This window comes from Hippopotamus amphibius, chromosome 9 (genome assembly GCF_030028045.1).
Source record: "Hippopotamus amphibius kiboko isolate mHipAmp2 chromosome 9, mHipAmp2.hap2, whole genome shotgun sequence".
NCBI lineage: Eukaryota > Metazoa > Chordata > Mammalia > Artiodactyla > Hippopotamidae > Hippopotamus > Hippopotamus amphibius.
In genome coordinates, this window is record NC_080194.1 from 120,056,730 (window position 1) to 120,069,090 (window position 12,361).

At 35.9% G+C, this 12,361-nt stretch overlaps 1 protein-coding gene across 1 annotated transcript in view; it reads right to left on the bottom strand.

The window, feature by feature from the left end:
- Positions 1–11,215, bottom strand: part of LOC130861025 (phospholipid-transporting ATPase ABCA3-like) — a 216,268-nt gene extending 205,053 nt beyond the window's left edge. Inside the window, exons 1-2 of the mRNA XM_057749529.1 lie at positions 11,156–11,215; positions 10,551–10,806 (exon numbers count right to left, since the gene is read on the bottom strand). Of these exons, the coding sequence (XP_057605512.1) occupies positions 10,551–10,806; positions 11,156–11,215 (316 nt within the window). The remainder of the gene's footprint in view (positions 1–10,550; positions 10,807–11,155) is intronic.
- Between the last annotated feature and the right edge of the window lie 1,146 nt (positions 11,216–12,361).

The following is a 12,361-nucleotide window of genomic DNA, read 5'->3' on the forward strand; positions in this document are numbered from 1 at the left end:
TCACAGTCAATTTTAGAACATTTTCATCACCTCAAAAAGAAACCCTGTTCGTTTAAGCAGTCACTCTTTCACCATTCCCCATAGCCCTAAGCAACCACTATTTTACTTTCTACAGAGATTTCTACAGAAATATCTTGAATCTATACCTAAGAGTGGAATTTCTGGGCCATATGATAATGCTACCTTTAATTTTTAAGGAACTGCTACTGTTTTCCAAAACAGATACACCATTTTACATTCTCACCAACAATGTCTGGGGGTTGCAATTTCTCCATACTCTCATGAACATTTGTTATTATCTGACTTTTTTATTCTAACCATACTAGTGGGTGTGAAGTGGTATCTTATTACGGGTTCTGATTTGCATTTCTCTGATGACTAATGATGTTGAACATCTTTTTGGGTGCTTATTGGCCATTTATATATCTTCTTTGGAGACATATTTACTCATACCCTTCATCTATTTTTTAATTAGGTATTTTTTATAATTGAGTTGTAAACATTCTTTATATATTCTGGATACAAGTCCCTATCAAATATATGATTTGCAAATATTTCCTCCATGGGTTGTCTTTTCATTTTCTTGATGGTGTCCTTCAAAGCACAATTTTTTTTTATTTTGATGAAATCTTTTGTTGCTCATGCTTTTGCATTATACCTAAGAATCCTTTATCAAATCCAAAGTCATGATAATTTACTCCATCTTTTCTTCTAAGAATTTTATAGCCTTAGCTCTGATGGTTTCTGATCCATTTTTTAATTAATTAATTAATTTTTATTTGCTGCGTTGGGCCTTTGTTGCTGCACACGGGCTTTTAGTTGTGGTGAACAGGGGCTACTCTTCATTGTGGTGCATGGGCTTCTCATTGCAGTGGCCTCTCTTGTTGCAAAGCATAGGCTCTAGGCATGTGGGCTTCAGTAGTTGCAGCACATGGGCTCAACAGTTGTGGCTCACAGGCTCTAGAGTGCAGGCTCAGTAGTTGTGGTGTACGGGCTTAGTTGTTCCACGGCATGTGGTATTTTCCTGGAGCAGGGATCGAACCCGTGTCCCCTGCATTGGCAGGCTGATTCTTACCCACTGCGCCACCTAGGAAGTCCCTCTGATCCATTTTTTAATAATTTTTGTATAAGGCAAGGATTCAACTCCATTCATTTACATATGGATATCCAGTTTCCTCAGCACAGTTTGCTGAAGTGTCTGTTCTTTCTCTATTTCTTGGTCTTAGAATCTTTGTTGAAAATTAATTGACCATAACTGTATGAGTTTATTTCTGGACACTCCTAACTAGTTTTGTGCCAGTACTACATTATCTTGATTATCATTGCTTTGTAGTGGGTTTTGAAACTGGGAATTGTGAATAATTTTACTTTGTTTTACTTTTCCAGTATTGTTTTGGTTTATTCTGAGTCACAATTCCATGCAAACTTTAGAATAAGTTTGTTAACTTCTGCAAAGAGGTCAACTAGGATTCTACTAGGGGTTTTATGGAAACTGTATATCAATTTGGAAAGCATTTCCCTCTTCATAATTATAGTTCTCTGATCCATGAACATGGGATTTTTTCCCATTTATTTAGGTCGTTAATTTTTTTCAACAATACTGTGCAGTTTTCAAAAAACAAGTTTTGGACCTCTTTTGTTAAATTTATTTTGAAGTATTCTACTCTTTTTAATGTTATGGCAACGGAATTGTTTTCTTAATTTCACTTTTGAATTGTTTGTTGCAAGAGTACAGAAATGTACTTAGTTGTTGTATCCTCATCCATCCTTACTAAACTTACTAGTTGTAATATTTTTCTAGTGAATTCCTTAGGATATATACAATTTTATCTGCAAATAGAGAGCATTTTATTTCTTCCTTTCCAATCTGGATGCCTTTTATTCCTTACTCTTACCTAATTACCTTGGCTAGAGTCTCCAGTACAATATTGAGTAGAAGTGGTAAGAGGAAACATTCTTGACTTGTTTCTGATCTCAGGGGGAAAGTATCCAGTTTTTGACCATCAGGTATGATGTTAGTTGTGATTTTTTTCAGAGATGACCTTTATCAGGTCAAGGAAGTTCCCTTATATTCATAGTTTTTTGAGTAAAATAACTAAAATTTTTTAAATTGATATTATCACCAATAGGCACAGGTGTGAAACACCTGAAACCTTAGTCATCTTCTAAGGGGAACCACTTCCAAGAACTGGAACCATCTACTAATATTGAACATATGCATGTGCTACAATTCATCAGTTTTACTCCAAAGCATCCCACAAATTCCACCCTCAATAAAACTGTATGTTCCTGTGCACCAAATAACATACACAAGAATACCCACATATTGTACATAATAAAAAAAAATAGAAACAACACCAATATAATAATGTAGAAATAAACTGAGGTATATTCTTATAATGTAATCTGATACAAGCAAGAACATACCAGTGCTATAGCAATAGTATCTCACAATTACAGTAAGAAGATAATCCCCACCCCCAAATTCATATAAATCCATGAACAGAAACTTTTTCAAAAAAACAAAATTAATCTATGAGGTTTAGTGATCAGAATAGGTGTTAGTTTGAGGGAAGAGAGGGGAGGTAGTAATTTGGAGGCGACATGAGAATGTTTTCTGGGATGTTAGTTATGTTTCATTTCTAGAGCAGAGTGGTGGCTCCATGAGTGTTTTCACTTAGTAGTAATTCACTAAGCTATATACTTATGATTTGAGCTCTTATGTGTACGTTATATATTTACTAAAAAGTAAGTTGTCTTGGGAAGATGTAGATATACTAGTCAAGAAGCAATTCTGGAAGACTCAAATCAAGATGGCAAAGTAGGAGGATGTGGAACTAACCTCCCCCAACAACCCATCAAAATACATCTGCATGTGGAACAATTCTAACTGAAATCTAACTGGAGACTAACATAAATAGTCCTATACAATGAAGGCTGTAAGAAAGATATACATGGAATCCAGCAGGAGGGGAAAAGAAGCAATCAAGTCAGGACCTGTGCTCCTAGGAGGAGACTCAGAGGCAAAGGGAGATTACATGGGCAGAGACCCTCTCTGGGGAGTGAGCAATTTGAGCCACAGATTGGGTGCTCTAGCTCTGGGGTCAAACAAAGGGAGTACAAGCCCCCATGGGTGGTTTGAGGGCCAGTGGGATTAACAGGAAGACTGTGGGAAGTTAGGATTCTGCTCATGAGGAATGCACCTATGCTGGCTACTAAAAAACAGCTCAGTGGTGAGTTGCTGTGGCAGCTCAAACCCTAAGCAGCAAATAAGAAGGGAGGGGGCAGCCATTCCTGATGATAGCATAGGCAGCCCATCAAAAGCATACCAGATCTCTGACATCAGCCACACTGCCACACCAGATACCTTGAGCGTCCATAAATGTCCACACCAGCCCCTCTTGCTCCAGGCACTGCTCCCCTCAGGGGCAAGGGTGCTATACTGGGAGGCAGAAGAGCATACACTTAGAGGCAACAGAGACAGCTCTGACCTCAGGCAAGTCTGCTCCAGCAGCTTGGGACCTGACCCCACCACCTATATGGTGGTGATGACCACTGAGCAGAGAGAAAGCCCTACCTCACACCTGGCTCCAGCCTTAGCATTTCCTTCTCCAGCCCCACCTCATACCAAGCAAAGAGCTGCCAATACATCCTGAAGAAAGATGCGACTTGTGTTCATGTCAAATTCAGCTCTCTCACCAAGCCACTGGGAACATGCAGGCTGTACAAGAACACTCCCACATAAGGACATGCCTTCAAGACTGCAATAGGTAACTGTTTCAGCTAATTTCATAGAGACAGAGAAAGATAAACAAAATGAGAAGACAGACTTATTTGTCTCATTTGAAAGAGCAAGAGAGAACCCCTAAAACAAATAACGAATCATAAATAAACAATTTACAAGATAAAGAATTCAAAGAATTAGTAATGAGTGTTAACTGAATTAAGAAAAAGAATAGATGAATACAGTGAGAATTTTAATGAGGAACTAGAAAATATAAAAAAGAACCAGTCAGACAGAAGATATGATAAATGAAATAAGAAACAGACCAGGAGGAATGAACAGCCAACTAGGTGACACAGAAGAATGCACAAGTGATCTGGAAGATAGAATACTGGAAATCATCCAATCAAAAGAGCAAAAATAAAAGAAAAATTTAAATGAAAACAGTTTAAGGGCTCTCTGGGATAACACCAAGCATACCAACATTCACATTATAGGGGTCCCAGAAGGAGAAGAAAGAGAGAAGGGGGTCAAAGTGTATTTAATAAAATTATGGCTCAATACTTCCCAAGCCTGAAAAAGGAAACAGATATCCAGGTACAGGAAGCAAAGAAAGTCACAAACAAGATGAACCCAAACAGACCCACACCAAGACATATCATAATTAAAATGACAAAATTTAAACATAAAGAAATAATTCTAAAGATAGCAAGAGAAAAAGAGAGTCAAATACATGGGAATTCCCATAACACTATCACCTGATTTTTCTGCAGAAACTTTATACAGGCCAGAAGAGAGTGGCATGATATAGTCAAAGCGCTGAAAGGGAAAAAGATGCAAGGTAGGATACTCTACCCAGCAAGATTATCATTTAGAACTGAAGGAGAGATAAAGAATTTCTCAGGGAACAATCAGACAAGAAAAAGAAATAAAGGGTATCCAAATTGGAAGGGAAGAGGTCAAACTGTCACTATTTGCAGGTCACATGATACTCTATATAAAGAACCCTAAAGTCTCCACTCAAAAAATATTAGAACTAATAAATAAATTCAGGAAAGTTGTAGGATACAAGATTAATATACAGAAATATGTTGCATTTCTACACACTAATAATGAAATATCAGAAAGAGAAAGTAACAAAGCTATCCCACTTAAAATTGCATTAAAAATACCTAGGAATAAATTTAACCAAGTATGTGAAAGAACTAGACCCTGAAAACTATAAGAAATTGATGACAAAAACTGAAGATGATTCCAAGAAATGGAAGGATATCCCATGCTCTCGGACTGGAAGAAGTAATACTGTTAAAGTTGCTATAAACCCAAAGCAATCTACAGATTTAATGCCATCTCTTTCAAAATACCGATGACATTGTTCACAGAACTAGAACAAATAATCCTAACATTTATATGAAATGACAAAATACCTAGAATTGCCAAAGCAATCCTGAGGAAAAAGAACAAATCTGGAGGTATAACCCTCCCAAATTTCAGACTATACTACAAAGCTACAGTAATCAAAACAGAGTTGTATTGGCACAAAAACACACAGTTCAATGGAACACAATAGAGAGCCCAGAAATAAACCCACACACCTACAGTCAATTAATCTACAACAAAGGAGACAAAAAAAAAAAAGATACAATGGATAAAAGGGAGTCTCTTCAACAAGTGGTACTGGAAAAACCAGACAGCCACATGTAAAACAATGAGATTAGAACATTCCCTCCACATCATATACAAAAATAAATTCTAAATGGTTTAAAGACATAAATAAGACCCAAAATCATAAAACTCCTAGAAGAGAACATAGGGGGAACACTCTATGACACAAATCATAGCAATATTTTCTTGGATCAGTCTTCTAAGCAAAAGTAAACAGATGGGACCTAATTAAACATAAAAGCTTTTGCACAGCAAAGGAAACCATGAACAAAATGAAAAGGCAACCTACTGATTGGGAGAAAATACTTTCAAGTGATGAGACTGACACGGGTTGATATCCAAAATACACAAACAGCTCAAACAACTCAATGCCAAAACACAAACAATTCAATCAAAAAATGGGCAGAAGACCTGAATAGACATTTTTTCCAAATAAGACATACAGATGGCCAACAAGCACATGAAAAGATGCTCAAAATTGTTAATCATTAGAGAGATGCAAATGAGATATCACCTCACACCTGTCAGGATGTCTATCATCAGAAAGCCTACAAATAATAAATGTTGGCAAGGATGTGGAGAAAAGGGGATCCTAGTACACTGTTGGTAGGTTCGTAAATTGGTGTAGCCAGTATGAGAAAACATATGGAGGGTCCTTAAAAAACTGAAGGCAGAGAATTCCCTGATGGTCTAGTGGTTAGAACCCAATACTTTAACTGCTGAGAGCCCAGGTTCAACCCCTGGTCAGGGATCTAAGATCCCACAAGCTGCGCAACATGACCAAGAAAGAAAAGAAAAGAAAAAAAAAAAAAAACCTGAAAGTATAACTACCATATGATTGCAATTCCACTGCTAGGTATATACCTGAAGGCAATGAAAACACTAATTCAAAAAGATATATGCACATAAACTACAAATAGAACTACCATATGATCCAGTAATCCCACTTCTGGGCATATACCCAAAGAAAACCATAATCCAAAAAGAAACATGTACCATAATGTTTATTGCAGCACTATTTACAATAGCCAGGACATGGAAGCAACCTAAATGCTCATCAACAAATGAATGGATAAAGAAGATGTGGCATATATATACAATGGAATATTACTCAGCTATAAAAAGGGATGAGATGGAGCTATATGTCATGAGGTGGATAGAACTACAGTCTGTCATACAGAGTGAAGTAAGTCAGAAAGAGAAAGACAAATATTGTATGCTAACTCACATATACAGAATCTAAAAATGGTACTGATGAACTCAGTGACAAGAACAAGGATGCAGGTGCAGAGAATGGACTGGAGAACTTGAGGTTTGGGAGGGGGCGGGGGTTGAAGGGGAAGCTGAGACGAAGCGAGAGAGTAGCACAGACATATATATACTACCAACTGTAAAGTAGATAGCCAGTGGGAAGTTGTTGTATAAAAAAGGGAGTTCAACTCGAGGATGGAAGATGCCTTAGAGGACCGGGATGGGGAGGGTGGGGGGGACTCGAGGGAGGGTGGGGGGGGAGTCAAGGGAGGGAGGGAATATGGGGATATGTGTATAAAAACAGATGATTGAACTTGGTGCACCCCAAAAAACTAATTAATAAGTAAAATTAATAAAAAAAAAAAAGATATATGCACACCAATGTTCACAGCAGCACTATTTACAATAGCCAAAGAAAACTAAATCATTGTCAAAACTCTGGGTACTGGGGAAATTAATAGGAAGAGACTTGTGTGTGTGGCCTAAGATTCTAGTGTTTGGGAAACACACTTTCTGGTGGAGAGGGAATAGGGATATAGAAAACCACACTTGGAGATTTTATGGCAAAGGGGAAAAAGAGAAGAAAGATGGAAATTAGAAGTTCTCTAGAAAGAAAAGAAAATCACAAAATCAGAAAAATCCATCAACCTCTTACCCACCAAAATAAAGAGCTGCATCAACTTTTAAAACTGAGCTTACACATGCAAACATGAGAGGGTGTTCCAGAAATAAGAAATCTTGTAGGCCAAGCAAAAATCTCAACCTTAAATATATACAACTTTCGTTCCTGCTTCTAAAATATAAGACACTTAAAAGTTAACAGAATCCTGAGTAGCCAAAGCCAACCTGAGAAAGAAGAACAAAACTGGAGGCATCACACTTGCTGATTTCAAACTTTGCTGCAAAGCTATAGTAGTCAAAACAGTATAGTACTGGCATTAAAAAGACACATAGACCAACCTGGTGTACCCCCCAAAAAAATAATAAAAAATTAAAAATAAAAAAAAAAAGACACATAGACCAATGGAACAGAGACAATAGCTCAGAAATAAGCCATGTATATAAGGGGAACTAATATTTGAGAAGGGAGCCAAGAAAAGTCAATGAGGAACAGATAATTTTTTCAATAAATGGTGTTGAAAAACTGAATATTCACCTGTAAAAGAATGAAGTTGGACCCCTATCTTATACTACTCACAAAAGTTAACTCAATATGGATTAAAGACTTAAATCTAAGATCTAAAACCAGAAAACCCCTAGAAGAAAACAAAGGGGGAAAGCTCCTTGACCCTTGTCTTAGAAAAGATTTTTTGGACATGAAACCTAAAGCACAAGCAACAAAATAAAAAATAAACAAGATGCTATCTCAAACTAAAAAGCTTCTGAACAGCAAAAGAAATAATCAACAAAATGAAAAGTCAACCTATGGAATGGGAGAAAATATTTGCAAACCACATATCTGATAAGGGGTTAATATCCAAAATATATAAGAAACTCATACAACCCAACGGCAAAAAATTATAATAATCCAATTTTTAAATGGGCAAAAGAATTGAATAAACATTTTTTCCAAGAAAGATATTCAAATGGCCAACAAGTACATTGTACAATGAAAGATGCCCATCATTAATCATCAGAAAATGCAAATCAAAACCATAATTAGATATCACCTGTTAGAATGGCTATTATCAAAAAGACAAGAGATAAGTGCTGATGAGGATGTGAAGAAAAAAGAACCTTGTACACTGTTGGTGGTATATAAACTGGTATAGCCACTATGAAAAACAATACAGAAATTCTTCAAAAAATTAAAACTAGAACTACCATGTGATCCAGCAATTCCACTTCTGTGCATATATCCAAAGGAAACTAAATCACTATCTTAAAGATATATCTATGCCCCACTATCACTGCAGCATTATTTACAAATATCCAAGACATGGAAACAACCTAAGTGTCCACTGATGGGTGAATGAATAAAGAAAATGTGGTATGTATGTGTATATACACACACACACACACACACACACACACATATATATATATGATGAAACATTACTCAGTCATAAAAATGGAGAGAATTCTGCCATTTGCAACAACATAGATAAACCTCAAGGGCATTATGTTAAAAAACATGTCAAAAAAGAAAAATACTGTCTTTCACTTATATGCAGAATCTAAGCAAAAATAAACCCATAGAAACAGAGACTAGATTGGTGGTTTCCAGAGGTGTTGGGAGATGAGAGAAATGGGTGAAAGTGTTCAAAAGACAGAAACTTCCAGTTACAAGTTCTGGAAATGTAATGTACAGCATGGTGACCATAGTTACCAATACTGTACTGTATATTTAAATTTGCTAAAAGAGTATATCTTAAAAGAATAAAATACCTAGGAATAAACCTAACCAAGGAGGTAAAAGATCTGTACTCAGAAAACTATAAGACACTAATGAAAGAAATCAAAGACACAAAAAGATGGAGGGACATACCATGTTCTTGGATTGGAAGAATCAACATAGTGAAAATGACTATACTACCCAAAGCAATTTACAGATTCAGTGCAACCCCTATCAAATTACCAATGGCATTTTCCACAGAACTAGAACAAGAAATTTTATGATTTGTATGGAAATGCAAAAGACCCCAAATAGCCAAAGCAATCATGAGAAGGAATGACGGAGTTGGTGGAATCAGGCTTCCTGACTTCAGGCTATACCACAAGGCTACAGTGATCAAGACAGTATGGTACTGGCACAAAAACAGAAATATAGATCAATGGAACAGGATAGAAAGCCCAGAGATAAACTATGGTCAAATACTCTACGACACAGGAGGCAAGGATATACAATGAAGAAAAGGCAGCCTCTTTAATAAGTGGTGCTGGGAAAACTGGACAGCTACATGTAAAAGGATGAAATTAGAACACTCCCTAACACCATACACAAAAATAAACTCAAAGTGGATTAAAGACCTAAATGTAAGGCCAGACACTATAAAACTCCTAGAGGAAAACATACGAAGAACACTCTTTGACATAAATAACAGCAAGATCTTTTTTGATCCACCTCCCAGAGTAATGGAAATAAAAAGAAAAATAAATAAGTGGGACCTAACGAAACTTCAAAGCTTCTTCACAGCAAAGGAAACTATAATCAAGACGAAAAGACAACCCTCAGAATGGGAGAAAATATTTGCAAATGAATCAATAGCCAAAGGATTAATCTCTAAAATATATAAAGAGTTCATATAGCTCAATATCAAAAAAACAAACAATCCAATCAAAAAATGGGCAGAAGACCTAAATAGGCATTTCTCCAAAGAAGACATACGGATGGCCAAGAGGCACATGAAAAGCTGCTCAACATCACTAATTATTAGAGAAATGCAAATCAAAACGACAATGAGGTATCACCTCACACCGGTTAGAATGGGCATCATCAGAAAATCTACAAACAGTAAATGCTGGAGAGGGTGTGGAGAAAAGGGAACGCTCTTGCACTGTTGGTGGGAATGCATATTGATACAGCCACTATGGAGAAGAGTATGGAGGTTCCTTGCAAAACTAAAAATAGAGTTACCATATGACCCAGCAATCCCACTCCTGGGCATATACCCATTCATTGTAGCACTATTTACAATAGCCAGGACATGGCATACTATCAGGTACTTACCCTAGTTTAAGAAGCACAATCAGAGACAAAAGATTTAGAATTACACAACTCAGTCATCTAATTTTAAATATTATATTTTGTTTAGATTATGCAAAGAATGTGTTCGATGTTATTTGACAAAGTTCATAACATTATATTTGAGATTAACATACAAGTTATAAAGGTCACTGAAACATGCCTCTTCTTAAACAAATTAATAATTATACTATAAAAAATATTTTAGACATCACAATTTCTAACCTGTAAGATTGGCATTTAAATTGTTTTTCACCATCTCAGTAATATTTTTTGCCACATCACTTTCAGAAGGCACATAAACCAATTCATATTTATGTTTCCCATCAGTGAGGAAAGTAGGAAGTCTATTCAAGGGAAGAGGACTGAAACGCAAAGCTTTTTGAAACTCCCTTATCGAATCTCTGCGATGAAACAAAATCAATCCACAGAACAACACTGTCATAGAAATTTCCACAATTAAAGAAACCATCTTCCGCTTCTGCAAGAGAAACAAAATTATGTTAATTAACCTTAGAGTATTGTGTGTGTGTGTATGTGTGTGTTTATACTCGTGTGTACACATGTATTCAATACATTTGTATATTACTCAGCTTCATTCTACAAAATGAATGGTTCTCTGGATGGTCTTTTTCACCCTTTTCCCATTTTATTATTGATTTTATAGGTTTACCCTATTGATATTCTTCAGGTTTAGAAACCTACCCTCAGCCATGGAACAAAAGGGGAAAAAAACCCATAAACTAAAATGAAATAAAGGAGCTATTAAAAATTTTTCCTTCCAATTTCATTAACATTTGCAACCAACTCTCATAGATACTTCCACTTACCTTTAACATGAAATTTTTCCAGAGGAGGACTGCAAACTGGTTAAGCCACAACACATCCATTTTACCACAAATAATGAAAGTTCAACTCTAAAAAGGAGGAAGAAATTTTAAAAATTTAGGTTACCTGCCAAAATGCTAAGTTTAGTCAAGTAAAATGATTAGCTAGCTCATTGTTCTACTCTTTTCTTTCTTCAGTCTTGAAAGATAATTTTTAAAAAATAACTTGAAGTAAGTACTTCTCTGCTCCTGTTTTATATTAATTCATTAAGTTCACATCTAATGATTTTCTAATATGTATGAAGATATTAGGCAAGAGAGATGCAGAGATCAATAAGTTGCAGCCCCATGTTCACAAAGAAAGATGTAAACTGAAAATGTAAAATATCAATTATTATTTTGAAAGGTTCTGAGAGACATTCTCACAAATTATAATGCTGAATATTATTTATTTAATATGTACTCTGTGCCTTGTTCTATGCTAAGCATTAAGTGTATTCAAAACAGTCATGATTTTTTCCTCATGGTGTGGGTAGAGGGCATAGTAACTAAAAATCTGAGATCTGAAGTTAGGCTTCTTGAGTTCAAATCCTAACTCTTTCACAAGTTGTATAATTTTGATCAAAAGTATTAACCTATATCTGCTTATTATCCCTAAAACAAGAAAAATTATAGTACTTACTTTATAAAGTTTTCCCCCCCGATATCATTTGCTACTGTAGCTGAAAGGTTAAGAACTTTTAATTATGATAAAATGTACATTTTAACCATTTTTAAGTGTACAATTCAGTAGAAGAAATCACATTCACATTGTTTGTGACTGGCTTATTTCACTTAGCATAAAATGTCTTCAAAATTCATCCATATTGCAGTATGTCAGAATTTCCTTCCAAAGCAACACTTTTAGCAGCCTCATTGGGCTATCAAAGTCAGAATTGACTTCAAGAAAACCAAGGAAGGATAAGGTTCATTAGTACTAAAAGGTGTTATATACTTTGAGTGAAGCAGAAAGAGTAGCCAAGGAATGCAAGGAACACCACCAGAAGTGGTACTTCTGAACTTTCAGTGGCAGTGGTGATTTCTGGCCAGAAGACAAAAAATGAGTGCCTCAGAGAAACTGAATGTACTAGGAAGACAGAGAAGCAGGAGTTCAGCCTTGATCTGAGCATAAGTGTATCTGACCCCAGTTAGAATGTCAATCACTTTGAT